Here is a 20930-nt window from a genome sequence, read left to right as displayed (position 1 = left end):
TGCACTATGCTGGCAACACTGCCGGCTATATATGCCCCCCAATAGAAACTGTGCCAATACATTTTGAAAGAGCATCGGCTAATCGATAAACTCCAACACTCGGCCAGACGACCAATGGTGCAACTTGATCACACAACTCAACTCATCAATCAGTCAGTCAGTCAGTCAGTCATAGACATTCGCATTTACAGGGCTGGCCCTGCTGTTGCGGTCCAGCCAAAAAGGCGAGTTAATATTGGACTAAGATCCAACAGGTAGCAAGAAAGAATACTTCAGTGGGATTCCCATGTTGCTTTTTTCTGTCAAAAGTTGCTTAATGTAGCTTTAATATAGTAACGTGGAGGCCCCTACGGATACAAAATAACATAGCTTTCACTTTTTCTTCCATCTATCTCTCTGATGCATATTATACATTGGCTATTCTCTTCCAGTGGCCCAATGCAAACAAAAATGAATTATCCAATACAATCAACTTTCAGAATTCCAGTGAATTTACAAATAAATCCTTGTGTGCCTGTCACAGCACAGATCATACTGGTTGGATAAGTCACATTGAATTGATGAGGAACACAAACAAGAGCTGTGCATGGGACCTAGGACTGGGCAATTAACCAAAAAAGTATGAACACAGACATTTAAATCATCTCAGCAACTTAATCATGTTCAAGTTGGTTAATTTAGTTAACACTTTCCCCAATGTATGCGTTCATGAACTGTCCCTTTAAAAAAGTAATACCTTGTGTTCAGTCACCCTAGCCTACATCCACACTAATATGTTTTAATTTTAAAATGCATCACTTTCTTGAGTTTTTGAGCCCAGACTTTTGGAAATGCTGCTGGCCCCATTTTAGTTTGAAATCTACAGGGTTGGGTTGTGGTCTGGATGGACAGAAACTAAAATTTTGGAAACAATTGCGCAGACACCTATGTGGCTTCCTGATTGGGTCTGATCAGTAATGACTACCAGTAGTGAATGCAACATGGATAGTGACCAAAGCTAACACCACCAACTTGTTAAATCACTTGGAACACAATCACATTGCCAAATCGGAGGCTCAGGTCCTTTGATGTTTGCAGTGAAATGATGCACATGTTTTATCAGTCAGTGGTGGCCGGTGTACTTTTTTATGCTGCAGTCTGCTGGGGCAGCAACATGTCAGACATGAACACAAGGAGACTGGACAAGCTGGTCAAAAAGGCTGGGTCTGTGCTTCACAGGAGTCTGGACTCATTCAGTACTGTTGTGGAGAGATGCATGCAATGTAAGATGGAGGCCATCTTGGACAATACCAACCATCCTCTCCCCAACATTCTGGCAGGACAGAGAAGCAACTACAGAGGCAAAACTCTCATCTCATTGCCCTGCAGAACAGAGAGGTTCAGGAGATCCTTTGTTCCCACTGCCATCAGGCTATACAAAAACTCCGCCAAAGGAAGTGGACTAATTTAATTATTATTGTTTATTTATTATTAACTGTTTTTATTATTATCAACAGTGAGGTAATGGACACATGAAATTTCCCTAGGGGATAAATAAAGTATCTATCTATCTATATGAAGAGTGCATGGTTCAAAAAGAGACAGACCGATAAATACCAAAATAATGGTTCATTAATCATAAACGAGGTACAAGTTTGAAATAATCATGATATTGATTTGAAGTCATGTCATTTGGCCCTAATGGGACTCACTAAAACACTGTGGTCCACCAACATTTGATAGCAACCCATAGCCACACAGTCACACGGACTGTACTCACTGAAATATAGACACTAAACGGCTCTGTGCTGTATCCCCCGAGAGAGCTGTCTGCCATGTTTTAATGATGTCATTCTTCTTTGAAAGGAGTTTTAAAGGATCTCTGCTTTCATCAAGAACTATCCCCCCCGGGAAAAGAAGGGGTTGTTGTGGGGCTCTAATTATTAGTATGACACTTTGTAAAACTAATACTCTCTTTCACCTCTTGTGCATGCTCTATTCCTGTCTTTTCTCATTCTCCCCCCTTACATTATGTGTCACAGTAGTTTCTCATTTATATCATTCCCACCCGTCTCTACCTGTTTATGTCTTACATGATCCTAGCTTTGACCATCTCACCTGCTGTTTCTTGCTGACAATGGGGGGCAATATGGGCTTGGAGGAGCGGCAGGTTCTAGTGGTTTTGATCCATGGGGAACCAAGACTCCCAGGGAAACTCGGGGCTGAGTCAGGCATGCCCAAGAGACAAGCCCTGCCCCTGGGGGCCAGTCTGGTAGGGGCCTGGTACTTGACCTGCCTCAGCAGCAGCTCTGTCTCATGGGGAGTTGGCCTGAATGGAGAGTTGAAGACCCCTGGGCACTGAAGTAAGAAAGAGAGAGAGAGAGTGGGGTTAACCCTGTATAATAGAGAAAGTAAAACTGAGCGAGACACAGAGTATCAGCATGAGCTAGGTGATATGATTAGGTCAGTACATGTATTTCTGATTGGCTATGAAGATATTACTCTTATTCAATACTCCTTATTTTTAAAATAACAATGTATTGCAACTGAAATATCAGGGAAAAAGGGAGAGGGCTGAGGGGGTGACATGCTGCAGAGGTTCCAGATTTAAACCAAGGATACTGCAGTTATGTGACATGGATTTCGAGGCACCAAGAAGTCCTCCTGGGTGTTTTACTCCCTAGTCACTAAAACGTATTAAAATCCATTTGAAGTTTGGGAAAACCAAACAGTAATTTTGTTTATCAGGGGGACCATCAAATTGTAGAATGGCCACCTCCTGGGACAACTTAAAATGAAACTGTTAGTCATTTAAACTATTACAGACAATATTCAGAGGTAATTTGAAACATAAGTTTTGTTAACAACTTTTTAATACAGTTTTTCATCAAAGTTTTGCCTGTTTTTGCCCTTTTTATTATCATATCATTAACATCATCATATTAACCCAAACTTTGTAAAATTAAACGTTCTGTGTTCATACTGACAACAGTTATTGATCTTCACTACCTCTAATGCATACACCATGGCTCTTGGCCAACCAAATGCTTTTGCCAGGATAATTATTTGGCTGGAGCAATTCAGTGTATGCACTTCACACAGGACAATGGATAGATAACAAAAAATACTACAGAGATAACTGCTGTCTCAAATGTGGATTCATACATGACTTGAATGTAGTTGTTCAAAAGGACAAATGCAGACATGTACACACATACAAAACTTTGCCTCCCCTGTTCTGAAGTGAGGTAGAGATTTGCCACAGACAGCTTCAGTAATAATTATTCAAATCACAGTGATCCTTTTGCCTGTGTGTTAATTACCAGACCAAAGCTTTGAGTTGGAGTACTCTGTATCTACTCTATATGCTAATAACACTACTTGCTATTTAGGCCACTCTAAAAGACTGGGACAGCAGAGAGAGAGGAGAGAGAAAGGGCATAAGTGGGAAATTGCTCCAACTGTATCAACCCAAACCTCACTCCTTTTAAAATAACATATTAACAGACTGGTTAATTAGTAAATGTTTCATTATTAGGCCATGAGTACTTTTGATGTAAATGTCAAGTGTTTCAGAATGAGTGGGGAGTAATTAATTCAACTCCACTGAGCCTGATTTCTTTAACCATGGGTTATAGACACAACTGGATAACAGCTGATTTCTTATTGATGGGTCTCTATGTTAAGAAGCTAATGCCTTATTTTCATTGGGTCACAATGGGCGGACCACCTCTCAAAATTTGAGCACTTTTCTTGACTCTAGTCAGTAGAGGCACACATGCAGACTTGTCCAACAACAAAAAACTTTTTAATATATTTAGAATTTTGCCATTTTCAGTTTGATGAACTGACACATTTTCATATTTTTAAATGTACTCGGGCCAGAGTCACAACATGTTTAGATTAATGTGTGTTTCCAATAATGTCTTCCACAGCAACTTGCAGAATGTATAAGGTCCTTTCTTTCAGCTTATAAAAGTAGGTTATAGAAAAATTGAGGGAAGTTCTCACTTCATATGTTCATGAAAGTGGCCAAACCATTACTGTTTTTTCAACACTTGCAGTAGCAACAGTATTGTGTACATGTATATTCCAATATGATATAAAATCACTGCAGAAAATAACAGACAACAGATTAATATATAATCAATAATAATGACATACATCTCCTACAATTAACTGTATTTTTTAAAATAATTTAATTAAGACAAGAGACAGGACTTTCAGTGTTTACTCAAACATAAACTCAACTTTAAAAATGGGACTTTGTATGTCTTTGAAAGAACATTTTAGGTGCTGTATATTTGTGCCTTGCCAATCTGTCCCTCCAGAGAACCATTACTGAAGCTTGCACCAACTCCACACGCTGATACTGTATTCCTCCTGTATTACATTGCTGCTACAACAGTACTGAACTTGTTCTTTTGCATGCAGTCATTTTTAAGAGCTTCAAATTAAATGAAAAGGTCCCAACCCTTCAAAAAAAGCAAAATGGCACATAAGCAAATGTTTTAAGGCCATACAGTACATGACGATGTACAAGTAATTAAGTGACAGAATAACCACAAAAACAATGTGAACAATCTAAAACACAGCATCTTAAGAACTGCATTGCACTTTAAATATGAGAAACACTGACCCAAAAATCTAACTATCAGAAATTTGTGTTTTCAATGATATTTCTTTAGTGCTCATTATTAGTCTATAAAATGCAATTGGGATGAGTGTACATATCTACCTCCAACAGGGAAGGGACAGAAGGCTGGGGACCGCTGGGGACATACACACCCAAACGCATACACACACGTAAATCTCACCACTCCTAAAGACACACACACACACACGCACGCACGCACGCACGCACGCGCGCACACACACACACACACACACACACACACACACACACACACACACACACACACACACACACACACACACACACACACGCACACACACACAAGCCCAAACGTACCAACCTAGCTACGGGAAGAGCAATGATGTTGACCCCAGGAACACACCTTCTCTGTCTCTGTCAGAGGGACTTGGGGCCTTTTGGTAAGCTGTGTGTGTGTGTGTGTGTGTGTGTGTGTGTGTGTGTGTGTGTGTGTGTGGGCTGGGGTCCGAGAAGTGAGAAAGGATGAACTGTGTGGGAGAGCCATCTATTCACTGCTGACAAGGTCAGAGCTACGAAGGGAAAGAGTCCCCTGCCATATGCAGAGAAAGAGAGAGAGAGAGATACATAGAGAGAAAGAGATGGACAGAGGGCAGGGAAGAACAGACAAACTTTTCTACTTGCTTTCTTTCCTTCTTGATTATTCATAAATACCCAACATAATTCTATATAAAATGATGAAAACAATGAACATTTGGGTACACTGTCATTCCAAAGCATCTAGAGTGTCAAACATGATGTGACAAAATGCAAACTCTCCAGCGTACACCATATTCATAATAAAATATTTGGAAGTTGTGTGTATGTGATCATCTTAAGTGAACATGGACAACTTGGATACCTGCAGGAAGGAAGGCTGTGAGACAGATGATGACGATGCTGGTTGCATAGGCATGAAGGAGAGAGAAAGAGAGGGATAGAAAGAGCGAGAGAAGTGGTGGTGCTGAATCAACAGTGACCAGTGTGCTTTGTCTTCATTATGATCCCAGTGGGGAGTCACAGGGATGTGTGGATGCCACACACATGCACGCACGCACGCACGCACACACGCACACACACACACACACACACACCTGTGCCAGGGGAAGCACTAAAATAATCCACTCAGCACATCAGAAGAGCCATGAGGACACATACTCACTCATGTGTGCACACACAACTTAACTGCACACAGCCTACCTATGTTAACAAAAGAAAAGACAGAAGATGTTTCTTTCTCTGTAGCCAGTTTTTCCCCTCCCTAGCTGTAATTCATTGCCTGTGTGAGTCCCTGCATGTTTAGCTGCATACATGTGCACGTGTGTATGGGCAAGCATGCACTAACTCTCCTTGAACAAAGTTTAGTGAGTCAGTGATGTTTCCTGTATTTTCTACAACATGCATTTTATACTGACATAGTGACACCAAATAATCTTATCTGGTGTATCTATGACAAATGTATACATTTTGTAAAAATATATATATTTATATAATTGTGTAGACACGGTTCAGGTAGAAGCATGATATCATCATTTGCATCACTGAGTTCAATGGATCAGCAGCTGATCTCCTAAAATACCACTCACTACCCAATCCTTCACATAACAGACCACATTCATACCACTGTTATCAATACTAATAACTGCTTTTCACTGGCCAATAATTGCTGCTGCATTGCAAGCTGAAAACATTATCATGTTGCAGCTACTGTTTTTATTTATGACACTCTGCTGATGCAGGCTCCTTGAGGTTTAACACTGCTTTCTCGTTGAATTTCAAAGTTGATTTAAATGGGGTCATCAAGTAAAATGATTTATAATGCTAATTATTTCTGACTTAACCACTTTTATGTAGCTGTGGTAAAGAAGGAACCACCATTTAAATTTGCCTCTGGTAAAGTATTGGTCTAATCATTGTAGTTTCTTCATCAAATATGTGAGGTTTTGTTTATGTTTGAGTTCCTATAAACCAACCTGTTTTGTACTGAGGAGGTGGTGTAACCTGTGAGCTTGGTAAAGCTTGACTGTCTGCTCTTTTATCATATCCAGACAATCTCTCTCTCTCTTCTGGAGTTCCTCAAGTTCATCCAACTCCCTCCTGCAGGGAAAGCAAAATCATAAATAAATATTTTTGCAATCCAAATTACAAAATTCCATTTAATTAATCTATATGATGATGGGTATCACAGTCATATATATATATATACAGTGTAATTGAAAAATGTTGTTATATATAAATATAACATTTCACACGAAAACTAACTGACATACAGTATGTAAATCATTTGTGAGCAATAGATCATCGTATAACGAATGTATGCTTGCTGAATGATCATGATTGATTGGATACTGCTCCTAACTTTTTATTTAACTCTACATCACTAACAATCATATAAGACTAATATTTTAATGACACCCTTTTCAGATCAAACAAACCTGTCACATTGCATATTATCTGGAAATTCAGCTGACCTTATAGCTTAAAACTATATAAATGAAAGACTTGTGCACAATTTAAACTTGCAAGTGTGTTTGTGCATGTGTTAGTGTGTATTTGGAGCACAGTCTTTAGTCACAAATTTGACAATTCCCTTAAGTGTCCTTCAGATGGATAAATAACTGCCTAATGATATGAGAGACACTGGGACAGACTTGGAATGGTAGAAGAGCTGTGGGAGAAAAACAAGAGAATGAGACTGCATGGAGGGAAAAAAGCAAAGTGAGAGTGCGAGAGGCTATAAGTGGGAGGATGATGGATATATTTCATCACCGCAGCCAGGACAGGTCTGTCTGTGACATCTGTTAAGTGAAGCTGGCTAAATGGGATGCATTAAAAGCCCATACACAGCAATTTCATTCCGCAATCACACAGCCTTATTGTTACAAGGGGGTAATAACTTAAAAAGGGAATTGGAAACAATTACTAAAACACACATGCCATGGTAATACACACACACAAGGCAAAGAGTAAAACCAATCTAATTCCACAAGAGCAATACCAATAAGAGTTTAGTCATAGCTCATCAACAATCCTTTTGTCTTTTCCTATCCCTCCTTTCTTCTCTCCTTCCTCTTTACTGTTTCTCTACCCAACTTCTGTTTTCAATTACAAACCTCCACAGAGAAATCAGAATATTCATAGTGTGTCTGTAATGTGAGGTTAACACATTCTGTGGCTACTGACATTTAAAAAGAAATCACAACCCCGTTCTTGTTGCCTTTGCATTCTCATTCCTTCCTCAGCACCAGATTAAATTACAAAATAAATGAAATATGCAGAGCACTGTGCATGTGTGTGTGTGTGTGCTGTGGTGTGGTGTGAGAATGAGAGCAAGTTTAAATGTGCCTCTGTGTGTTTATGTAATATTAAGCACAGTAAGACTGTGTGTATGGATGTGTGGGTGTATGTCTGTGTGTGCTTGTGTGCTTGTGTGTGTGTGTGTGTGTATGTGTGTGTGTGTGTGTGTGTGTGTACACATGTTTGTGTGTATAAATATAGAGGTTCCTTGGCCTCTATTTGTCCACTTGGCTAACTTATTAATGTAAAATATAAAGTTTTGGTTTATTGTGGTACAGTTACCAATTGGTGCATATGTGTGTTTACAATATGTGTGTATTTTTGTTGGTGCATGCATTAATACTGCCTTGAAAAAAGATGGCAATGACTGGTAATGCTTTCAGGGGTCAGGACCAGTGTATTTGTGTGTGGCTGGGCTGCCAGTATTTATGTGTGATAGTATGATCAATGTATGTGTATCAATGCTTTGTGTTCACACACTTTTTCTTGTATGTGTGTCGACATGTCTGTGTCCATATGTGTGTGTGTGTCAGGCTGAATGGGTGACCTTTGCTTCCCTGCCCCCATCCCCAGTGTTATTAATTGCTGTGTAGTGGACAAAAGCCAAACAGATTTGTAACGGCTGAAGGCACCTCGATCTGTGTCGACCCAACCAGCCGCCACAACATACAACCCTCATTAGCCCTGTTCGGCACGCGGCACGTGCCCTCTGTGTTTCTGTGTGTGAGTGTGTGTGTGTGTGTCTGTGTGTTTGACTGAGTGAAAGAAAGAAAGAAAGAAAGAAAGAAAGAAAGAAAGAAAGAAAGAAAGAAAGAAAGAAAGAAAGAAAGAAAGAAAGAAAGAAAGAAAGAAAGAAAATAAACATCCTTGAGCGAGAAGGTTGGAAAGCAAAATGTAAATGTGAGTCTATGTATACAATCATGAGAAACCTTAATTCCTTAAACCTTAAAATACATATTCCTGCTACTACAACGACTCATTAAAACTTATCTGCTGTTTAAGCTTATTATTGAATCTCAGCGATGATCAGTAAGATTTTTCTCCTTAATGCCTTTTTGAGACACTAAAGAAGACAACATTCAAACATTCATTTATATTTATATTTATTAAATTCTTCCAAAAGTATTAAGTCACACAATTTGTCAAAATCCTTAACACTAGTGGTGAGATACCAACGATCAAACAGAGCTTCCTTCTTGTGGTCAAATTCAACAAAAGTCTGACTGTCTGCGTTTCTGCAATGCCAAAATTTCTGCTGCTATGCCTGGGGCACCAGTTCATAGCCCCTAAGCACAGCAGTTTTAACAGCATCATAGTCAAGAGCCTTATCTAAAGCAAAGGCCAGACATTCTTAGGCCATTTTAATGTATTCACAACTTGCTCAAACAAAGTTAAGTACTTATCCACATCCTTCCCACTATATAGAGGAATGAGATGAATGCATTTGTTCAAGTCAAACTCGTAAGAACGAGAGGTAGGCACAGCAAGAGAGGAAGATTGTTGTAATTCAAGCTCCTTCAAATGAGGCTGACTTTTTGTCTCCACCTCCATCTTATGCATCTCCAACTCATTACTAAGTTCTTTCTCCGTGATATCTAAGCAGCGCACTTCAATCTCCAGCTCTTTAAGTCGAAACATTTCAGACTCCGAATTGTGTTTAACAACAGGTGAGCCCATCTTTGGCATACAAGGATCGCAAGGCAAAATCCCCTTGTCAGAAAGCGCAGACCACAACTCCAATTTTATCATCTGTTTCCTCAAATACTTAGAAACAGTAATACCATAATGATCAGCAATGACAATCAAGTGCTCTTTTGTGCACCAATGGAATCCATCAAGACTGGGTTGTGCCACAAAATTGTTAAGACTAAACTCCATCATCAAGAGAAAATGTCAAACAATTACCAACCACAAAATATGTGAAAAACACAAAGCCACCAGCAACTTATCCACTTACAAACCAAGCCTACAAACACAACAACAGTGTGGGAAAAAAAGAATCCAGACGGAGATGCCGAAAACCAAGGATGAATCTATTTTTAAATATAGCAAAAATGTGCTTAATAACGCTAAAGAAAACAAAAGAAGGGGAGGTTGGGCTGTTGCACTCAGCAAAAACACAAATTAATCTAAACCAAAACAAAAACTGATAATTGAACTACCAATGATCTCCAACCCAGTAACTAAAATAAGAAACTAAAATAACCAGCTTTGGACCGTGCTGAGGAACGAGAAAACATTGGGGGGAGAGTCCACTCCCGAAACATGTGGCAAATATGACAGCAGCCCTCTCCGCTCCTCAGGTCACTCCTTTTATTGTCAGAAACCTAATTGCCAGAAGATGCTTTACACCTACTGGAGAAACAGGTATAGAGAGAGTGCACCAGAGAGAGGAAGAGAGAGAAAGAGACAGAGAGAGTGGGGAGAATGAGGGAAAGAACAAAACAAACCCCCACAAACGGTGCGTAATAGCAAAACCGGAGCCACGCATAAAAATTGAACTGACAGTAGTAACAGCATGCCAGACTCTTAAAACACTGATGCAGATTTGGCTTTTGAAATTTAAGCTATTATATTAAAGTGAACAAGATCTTTAGACCTTAGAGGAATGAATACATACATACAAACATACACACACACACACACACACACATGTATGTATTGTTTTAAGAATGCAATATAATGCAGTGTGAGCACTTACTTTTGATGGCTGCTGAACTGTTGGACAAGCTAATCAAGCATACTTGAACTACTTTCAAATAACTGAAAACCTAACTGACATTTTCACCCTGGACTGTTAACTTATTTAAATGGCTAATATAGTACAGCTACATTTCTCACTTCTTCGTCAATTATTTACTCCCTGGTTCACAACGGGGCATAAAGGCCTGATGGGATATCAGAGAGTGAGGCATTGTGGGACAGCAGGCCACACCTGCGGTCGTCCAGGCCAGCACCAGAGCAGCTAATTGGCTAGGTTTTAAATATTTAATGGAGACTTGACCTGATTAGCTGTTTAATTGCTCCAATTAAATGATTCAATAGCTAGCAAGGAGGGGGTAGTCAGTTGGTCAATTTAGAAATTGACCAGCTCAATGTATTGAGCCTTCAGCACCCTCATAACACATCGTTTCCATTTAAGTGACTGACTGATTGATTAACCAGTTCACAAAAGTAGTAAAACCAATGCTGTGAAAACATGTGGAAGCAAACAATGATTCCAGTGTTGAAATGATCCCCAGTCAATATTCTTAATAAAGACTTTCAATTTCATACATTTTCTATACTTTTCTCCACTGTTTCACTCTCAAAAGTAATTTACTAAAGAGGCATGGAGAGCACCCAGATTATACTTCCACACACACACACACACACACACACACACACACACACACACACCACACACTACACACTACACACCACACACACACACACTGAATATACAAATCCAATCAGACTGAAGGAGTGAACTTGTCTCCACCCAAACTGGATCAGAAAGAAAGAGCAGTTAAAGAAAGACTGACGCATAGAAGCGGAGAGTGATCGCAGGGCAGGCGTGCAGGCGTGCAGGCAGGCCTCTCTCCACCCTAGCAGCTCTCCTTTCATGAATGTCCTTGAGAGGGACACAAGAGAGGGAGAAATGAAGCAGGCTGGAGTAAAGAGAGACAGGATAAAGTAGAAAGAGAAAAGGAGAGACACCATAGCATGAGAAGAGAAAAGAAGAATAAAATTAAAAAAAAAACACTAGTGTTACTCAGCCTAGCAACGCCAAGACTGTATATTCTCCATTAGCTTCCTTTTTTTCTGTTCTCTTTAGGATAAGTTAAAAGATTTTGCCATGTTGTTGCAACATCACAGGGAAAATTATTCATCTGATTATGGCAGTAATAATTACCCAGCTGTTTATTGCAGATAGAGGAATAATTCATGTAGTCAACAGGCCATGTTGGTGGCGGTAGCGATGACACCAGCACATTTAGTAAATATGCAAAGCGGGCTTGCTCTGCTTTCCTAATTGCCCCCATCTTCCCACTGCATGCCCTTATTAAAGCCCAGGAACTTTAAGTGTCTCCCTGACAAAGTGATAAATTGTTGGGGTATCAAGGAAAACTGTGGCAGAGTGGGGACTGCGCCGGGGTCCTGACTTCATTAGGCTATGCAGAAGGAGAGGAAGGATGGATGACGATGGACACTGAGGCACAGTGAACCAGTGGCAGAGAGAGGGAGGGAAAGATATAGAGCAAAATAGATTGAAAAATATAAAAGAAGAAAGAGATAGAAGAGAGGCAGAGATTGAAGGAGAGAGGTGGACAGAGGGCAGGGGATAGAAGAGGGTAGTACAGGTAGCATGTATGAGCTGGATGCTGTACCTAATGAAATGACACAGATGGTTTTGTGTGGGGGAGATCTGTCACAAGAGAGAAAGAGAGACTGAAACAGAGAGTCAGAGAGAGAGAGAGAGAAGAGAGAGAGGTTCGGCAGTCTATGTATTACTCCTATATCATTACCATGCGCAGCCGATCAGCCTGCGCTAAATGGGGACCATTAGTCCAACTTTGAATAATTTATACAGAGGGTTGGACAGACAGACAGACTTACAGAGGAAGGGAGCATGCTGGTGGATTAAAAAGTAGACCTTTGCAAGGTGAGTGATCAGGCAGCGTGTGATCCAAGGGCTCGGTGGCTAACACAGAAAGGATATTTTAAATAAATGCCGGCACGGCGTTAATTGATCGTGACCCCAGCAGCACTAAATAAACATGTGATTAACTGGAGAAGTGAAGTGACCTCAACACCCGAAACCGCTGTGGAGGAGGGGCTGTGTGTGTGTGTGTGTGTGTGTGTGTGTGTGTGTGTGAGGAGAGGGGGTGCTTCAAGAGACTGGGGATGTAACTCAGTTGAAACAATACAACCAAATCAGTAAAATGGCATCACGTCACACTTCACTTCCATGTTTGTCTCATCTAGTTTAACTTTGTATTCAACTGTTTTCAAAATATACTATGTAAGAGGGTGAAAAGAGATAAATGTGAAGGAGAACAGTATAGCAATTTTCGATACCTTATTGTTCTTTTAGGCAGGGTCCAAAAAACTGCAAACTACAAAATGGTATTGTTATGGGCTGCAATATGTAAGCTGATCTGCCCAAGACTTACAACATAGCGTTTATTTTGAATAAAAATATCATTTGGAATGGTTTTTATGATACAAGTTTTCAAAAGTTGTGTTACTTTTGGTCTAACTACACATAAACTACCAATATATTTTCACTATGACTTCTGGAAATGCTCATTCTACATACTTTATAATCAAGTTTGCTTGAGAAATAATGCGCACAATTATCTTTCATCACTAGTGTAGTACTCATATCTGAATATTTGACAAAGTTGTGTGTGTTAGTCTTTGTGTGTTATAAAACTGAAGTGACAACACTTCTTTAATGGACTTCAACAGCCTAGTCTGCCTACCTCTAAAAGGGGCAAGGAGTGTGGAACGCTGGTGGGGAAGTGAGGGGGGAAGTCAGTGATCCAAGGAGCACTTTAACAAATTTACATTTAATTTTAGCTGAGGCCTAAAGATATTTTCTGGTAAAATATATTAGCAACATTAAAAATGTGACTATTAGCTAAACGTGATGTTTTTTTTTTTGTCACAAATAAAAGATGGCGTATCTCTAGCAGTAAGCCCTGGAGCACAGGATGTTTTATTAATGCATGAGCTGCGGTTCAAATCAGAGGCTAATTTTTAATTTCTTCACATCGTTCACTTCTCTCGCTCTTAGCCTCGAGCATTTTAGAGGACTTCTCTCTCGCTTTCTCTCTCTCTCTCTCTCTTCTTTCCACTCTACCTCTTTGTTTCTCACTCTCTTTCATTCCTTCACTTTTCCTTTCCTCTTCTCCTGTCCCTGTTCTGTTCCTCTGAGTTAACAACTATGCAAGTAAAGATCTTATCAACAGCTTTCACAGACACACACACACACACACACACACACACACACACACACACACACACACACACACACACACACACACTTTTTAAGGTTATGGGTACACAAGTACACCTTTTAACCAATTGCCTTTACACAAATCAGATTAATTCATCTTGACTGATATGTACTAGCTGACCCGCTTCCTGTTTAAAATGTAGACCATAGGCAAAAATATATTTCAACAAAGCACATAAAGGGTAAATGATAGAAAGTGAGACAGAGAGTGAGAGAGGACAGAGGAGCAAAGTGGAGAAAAACATGAGACATAGTGAAGTACTGTGTTCAACAATTTCCTTTCCTTTCAAAAACTGGGAGCAAGGGAGGAGCAGGCTTTCATTCAGTTGCAATGATGTTAAACTATCTGCTCTCTAATATTCATAACCATTTGTTTTCCTATTTTACCTGACAAGTTCATTTTTTATGGAAAGTCGTTCCAGATAGCTCTTGCGTGCATAGAAGTTATGGATAGACTTCCTCACAAAGAATCCTCTCCATCTTCGCTGGATCTGTGAGGGATTAAAACATGACAGAGGTTTTATTCACATGGTGGTAGTGTGGTAATTATTTTGCTTAATTATTTACGAATATGAAAGAAATCAATTATTTAAATAACTAAAATTAAACAATGACACTAACAATTTACATCTTTTCAGTCCTTATTTTTTCTGTTTTGTTTGCTAATCTATTTTTTCTTCTTCCAACATAGAAAAATAAAACAAATACCAGCAAAGTACTAAGTCACAGAGACAAAGACATTGTTATACTGTATTTCCTTTCATTTTCTGCCATACTATGTACCATCTTACCAATGCTTCTTCTCATTACTTAACTTTTGAAGGACCCATGAAAAACAATACATATTAACATATGTATATGGGAGAAAACTTTTAAACCATGTATAAACATGCATGCAGTTTTTCCCCCTGGAGTGATGGAGGGACAGTCCAAGGTGGAACAGACAGCTGTCACAGCTTCATACGTTTAACTGTATCAGTCCACATTGATTGTGGAGGCTGCTAGCAGCCAGCACACCCACATATACCAGTGGACCATTTTAAAGCAAGGGGGCGGATGTCCTTCAGACTAATTAGGAGATTAAAACAATGGCAGGTAAAAGAATAATCACACTATGAGAAGAGGGAAAAGGAGAGAAGAGAAGGAGTGGAGGATGGGAAAAAACAACAAAGAGCAAAATGAGAATTAGCATTGATCTGCCAGTCAATAGATAATTTTAAATAAAGTAATTGCCGCCTCCCAAGTTCTTGCTGACCTTTGTTGACTAGTGAAATCAATGCTGTTGAATCTAATACAAATCCAGGGTGCGGCATGTAAACACTGGTTTCTATTACGGCCCTAATACATTATCCTCTGTTAGCTACCACGCCGTGATAAAGACAACAGGAGGGAAAAAAAAAAAAAAAGACCCAAATTGATTCAAAGGAAATGTCACAAGGGGATTCTAAGATGATTGTTTCTCCCTTTGTGTCTCTCTTTCTCTCTATTTGCACACTGAATATTTCTTTGGTAAAAGATGGTCTGAGAGTAGAGATGTCCCTCATTTATTTTTTATTCTCTCTTTCACTCTTTCTCCCGCTCTCTATTTCATTTTCATACACATGAACAAAGACTATTGCTTTAGTCTCTCCAAAAGGCCAATTATTCAGAAGAGATTCTGAGAGACTGAGATTGCATGGGATTGCTCACAGTTCTGCCAATATTTTGTAGGATATGAGCAATCCTAACATCCTAACATACTCTATCATTAAGTCTTTCAACAGGTGGCATCATAAAAAAGACTGGTCCAGGTTCAGTTATTAAATATATTTTCACTATATCCTTTTATTATTTTTTGTAACTACTCTTAGTTAGAAGTTTAAAGTTACACTTAATTGATCAGCCTGGAGAATTTCTTCTCTCTATATGTCCCATGGTATGTCTTTAGGAGCTGTGGGCAGTTCACAGTGCAGCATCAAGGGACCAACACCACTTCTGTGGCCAAAGCCTCGGTCAAGGGCAGTGGCAGAAATGTTCCTAATATCCTCATATATGTCTTTTGTGGTGTGAGAAAACTGGAGCACCCAAAGAAAAACCCGGACAAACACATAGAGTAAAATGCACACTTTGCAAAGAAAAGCATAATTTGGCCCTTGTGGGGTTCAAACCCTGTACCTTCTTACATTGCAAACGACTAAGCCTCTTTGTTTCTCCAATCACATACATTTCTTTTTCTATTAAAATTCCTATTGCTTCCTATAGGAAACTGGTTATTTTATACGAGTAATAAAGGCCCTCTAACTTCAGAAACTTCCAATTTGCTCGACATGGTGATATCACCCCTAAACTTTCACCCTGTGACATAATACAGCTGGGTCAAACACTACTCCTAGATACATGTCGCTCCTGTAATGTGACATTTATTGAAAGAACAGGGTGGTCAGCTTGATTTGTTTGGGTTTCTATTAACACTAAAACTTGAAGCCCTCAATTTCCTGGCTCTTCCACGAATATGAAAATATTGTAACCAACTGGACAGCAACACACACTCTTCAATAAACACTAGTGTTTTTTTGTTAGCCAATAAAACCTTGTAATGGTTTAGGCAGAGTGAAACTGTTAGCCAAAAGAGTAGACTATATGGAACTGTAAAAATATAAGGTTTCTCTGCCATATCCTTGTGTAAAAATGCCAAAGTATCAGTCACAGCCACAGTGCTATGATTTATGAGTCAGACAGTAGTAGCTGCTGAAGGGAATAAGGGGAACATTTTAATGGGAATGAAGACTGAGGAAAAATAAAAATATAAAATACATATTGCTAAGACTGTGAAACATGTATTTATATAAAGGATAGCATTCACCAATAGGCCTCTTACCAAACTTTGTGAGTGAATAAAATAAGGATCAAGATTATATATGAAAAGTGGACAATGTTGTTAGTAGACATGGACCAATTAACGTGTAATGTGTAGAATAATTATAGTCATTTTGAAATAGCAGAACAGTATAATCAGAATTTTGTGTATTTTAACTGTGTGTAATTGGCTTAAATGATGATACAAATTAAATTGTGCAGGGATGTCAACATGAAGACAAATGTTAAAAAGCAAGAAAAAATACTGCATTAAATAGGAAGAAGATAAGATTAAAGAAGTTGTTATGATGAAATTTTGTGATTAAGTGCTCACAGGCTGCTATTCATGGGGCCTCCCATTTACAGCGCACACAGAGAAACAGAGTGTCCCCCCACCACGACACTCCATTTGCTAAAATAAGACACTGTGGTGATATTTACCCTGACCGCCATCTCGTTGTAGAAATTCATCTTCATGATAAAATATGCCGCCTGTGAACACAAAGGAAAAGATGGCGTTACACCTTGTCTCCCAGCCCTCTGATCTGTCCACAGCAGGCGTCAAAGATAAAGAGCTCTTTATACATAATACATTGCACAGAGGCAGCACAGATAGGGCCACTGTAGAAGGGAGGGAGGAGGGAAAGGGGCAGGAGAGAGGGAAAGCAAGAGAGACAAGAGAAATGAGAAAAAGTCAGGGGAATGGAGAGAAAGAGGGGGAGAGAAAGGAGGAAAGAAAGAGAGAGAGAGAGAGAGAGAGAGAGAGAGTGGTTAGTGGGACTTTGTATCAAGGGGAGAACGGTACTCTCTTAATACACCAACGCAGACAAGGGCCAAGAAAATCTATGGTAGTCAAGCAGTGAGCTAATGGAGATGTATGACGGCCAAACGCTCTCCTCTGGATTTCATAATCAATGACAGCACTGCCAGAAGAGACTAACAAAAGGCCAGAGAATATTCAGCAGCGCACCCGACAAGCCGTCGCACACCAAACGTGCCAGTCGACCACTGGGGGCACATTTCAGGAGCAAACTGGAGAGTCGGCCATAAAAGGGATTCATATCTCAACATGTCTTTATTAATAACGACAGGGAAGAGAGGGAAGAGTGGAAGGGGAAGGAAGACAAAGGCTTGAAAGGAGGCCGTAAATTCAGCTTGATGTTTTGAGATGAGGCTTTGTGCACGTCACATTACACATGATAAGGTCCGCAAGAGTGAGAGAGAAAGACAGAGAGAGAGGAACGGAAGAGCAGAATCTTTCAGGATTTCAAGACTAATTCAAAATAGTGCACTGTGGCAATTTTGAGTGATTCAAATTAGTGCTCGTCTGTTTCCAAATGAGACCAAACAGCCTCTTTTTAGCCCATATGTGTGTTGTGACACATCCTTCATCGTTTATTTCAACACCCCTCGCCCCCCAACCCACACACCCCCCCCTTTCCATTTCTTGAACGTCTCCCAAACGGCGGCTGGCAGTTATGCTTTAACAAACAGTCAATTTACAGGCATGATAAATAGCTTGTTGTGATACGTTTACAAAACTCAATCCAGGGGAAAATTATACGTGAGAGCGCTGGGTATTGGATCCGGTATCAACAATCTGTTCAATTAAGAAGCAGTTGCAGGCAATATGCTGAAAATGGGGCCTTGTTTTACTAAAGCACACACATACACACACACACACACCGTACACACTTCTACTCTTTCTTTCTCTCTCTTCCTTTTCCACACTCTTTCTATATGCATCCCAGGAGTTGCAATATAGATGGAATTCCTTATCATATTGCATCATATTTCCTAAGTGCTAATTTCCCAATGTGTAATGAGTGAATTATATTTCTTAAGGTCAGACGCAGGGACTTAGGAATATAGCAATTGAATTCTAATGCATGCTATCATAACATAATCAATATATCTATAGCCTTTCCAGGCGCTTGCTTACCTTCACCATTTGTCTGAAACGTGCCCTTGCTGTGAAGCCTCGCCATATCTTCTGTATAATGATTGCCTTCTCGTGCAGATGCCTGCAATAAAGTCATATTGGGGAGACGAGGGATGGATATTTTCCAGTAGTTAAAATGAAGGAAAACACTGAAGAAAGTTATTTAGATACAGATGGAAGTAAATTAAATTCTGTATTTTTTTATTTGATCATTTGTTTGCTTATGCTAAGAAACTGAGAACAAAAAAACCTACAACCCAAAAAGCAAGAAAATTAATTAATCATCACTAGAAATACAAGGGAGCTGCAAATAAAAAAATTAAAAAAAAGATAAAAGATTTGGTTTCCATGTATATAATGCAATGCAAATAATTAATTCACTATACAACCCCAACATTGCTACTGATGTAATATACTGTGCTCTCTTTTTTGGTGGAAAACAATAAAGAAAAGAGTGATTTCCTGCACACAAATGATAAGTTGTAAAGGACTTCAATTAAAAAGGTCAGGGAAACATTACGCTTACAAACACATGCTCTCACAAAGACACACACACACACACACACACACACACACACACACACACCATTTCTGTTCCTCCAGGCTTTTCGATCATGTCCGATGAGCCTTTCACCCCCTTTAAGTCAGCAGCACACATTTGTATTCATCTTCAAACATACTCTAAATGCAAGTCCACTGCGATTCTGTGCTTCCAATGAGGCCATCAATTTCCAAAAGGCCATTTATATGCCCAGAAAATCAATGCTTATAGTGGGTATAGCACAACCCCGGAGTTGCACTTAGGCAGCTAAAATTGTTGCTAATTATCCACTTAACGCATTGATCAATTAACTAAAGTAATCTGAATTAACCTACTGTCTGGAAGTTTGTCTGCTGACCCTGCAGAATGGTGCTGGGGTCACAGCATAGGAACAGGCACAGAGATAGAGACATTCATTTCTCTGCTTGTGAAAGGAGCACAGAGTGCAAGCGACATTTCTTCCTCCAGGCCATTTGCAAAGCTCTAGAAGTGGGATAATTATGGGAGTGAGCTGGTATCAGGGTTTCCCTTGAAATTAACTCTTTGAGTCCTGTCTGAATGTTTTTCAACCCCCAAAGGAAAAAGCAAACCTCAAATTAGTATATGAAATATTAAGGCTTGTATTCTATTTTGCCTGTGGCACACAAAGGAGTACCAAAAGTCTCATTAGACTAACACATACCCACCGCCCATACGTTATACCTGAGGTAAGCCTGCACCTTGCAGGCTCTGAACCAGCACTGAATCCGGGTGGCAGCTTGGTTTTCCTTCTGTCTGTTCTCCTCAGCTTGGCTAAAGCACAGAAGACACAAAAATAAAACAGTGTACTATAGTTACATTATCTCACTGTGTTAGCATATTAACGTTCAATATGTCGTAACACTAATCGGTACTTGCAAAGCTCAAAGACGGACTTTGTTGTGGGTCCTATGTTGTTTGCTCTACAGGTGCTTTAGAGTTTTATTATTTAATGGCCATATAATTTACCTTCCTTATGGCACCACTACCATTGCATACACGTAACAATATGAATATGGTGCCCAAATTCTAATATACACAACCGTGTTTGTAAGGAACAGCTCACAATAGTACAACAGATAAAAGCGATGGCAGCTAGCTAGCTTACTACAAACATGACAAGCTAGTTAGCAGGTTTCCCAACAAAAGCATAACTGACATTTTAGGTAACGTAATGGTTTGGCTTTGACGCCAATATTGCTTAACGACAGCCACAATGGTCTTTGATAACTGAATAAAACTTACTCATACATAAGATACATACTTGTTTCTGAAGAAGTATTCCTTTCTTAACTCTTCAGCTTCACTTTTTATTTTCAGCAGCTCCGCCATATCTACTCAGACGTGAGTTTACTTGTTGTCTTGACGACGCAGCTGTTTCCCAGGGTCAGAGAGATGCGTTCAGAATCATCTAGTAAATAGGAACTTTCTTGGGAAACATGATGCTTAATACCTACCTTATGTTGACACATGTTGAGATAATCTGTGAGGTTAAGGGCACCTGTATATATATGTAAAAGGCACCATGGTGCTTAACTGCAAAATCTGCCCTTTGATTGTTGGTTTTAAAAACTTTTCACAACATTTAGGTTTTTAGCATTTTATTTAGATCCTTGGACACTTCTGTTTTCTGTAAGTGTTGTTTTAATTTCTGGGTAATAGT

The 20930-nt window shown here is 39.5% G+C and overlaps 1 protein-coding gene across 2 annotated transcripts in view; it reads right to left on the bottom strand.

Annotated features, from left to right (window-relative positions):
• The window catches only part of spata17 (spermatogenesis associated 17), a 96649-nt gene extending 75998 nt beyond the window's left edge, over positions 1-20651 (bottom strand). For both annotated transcript variants that reach the window (XM_056380519.1, XM_056380440.1), the window contains exons 1-7: positions 20532-20651; positions 19952-20041; positions 18709-18790; positions 17208-17258; positions 14319-14422; positions 6604-6727; positions 2098-2337 (exon numbers count right to left, since the gene is read on the bottom strand). In XM_056380519.1, coding sequence (XP_056236494.1) covers positions 2098-2337; positions 6604-6727; positions 14319-14422; positions 17208-17258; positions 18709-18790; positions 19952-20041; positions 20532-20599 — 759 coding nt within the window. In that variant the 5' untranslated portion in view covers positions 20600-20651. The remainder of the gene's footprint in view (positions 1-2097; positions 2338-6603; positions 6728-14318; positions 14423-17207; positions 17259-18708; positions 18791-19951; positions 20042-20531) is intronic.
• Positions 20652-20930: the final 279 nt, after the last annotated feature.

The sequence above is a fragment of the Seriola aureovittata genome, chromosome 1, assembly GCF_021018895.1.
Source record: "Seriola aureovittata isolate HTS-2021-v1 ecotype China chromosome 1, ASM2101889v1, whole genome shotgun sequence".
NCBI classification, from domain to species: Eukaryota; Metazoa; Chordata; class Actinopteri; order Carangiformes; family Carangidae; genus Seriola; species Seriola aureovittata.
The sequence above is the reverse complement of the archived record's forward strand: the minus strand, read 5'-3'. Positions and strand labels throughout refer to the sequence as shown.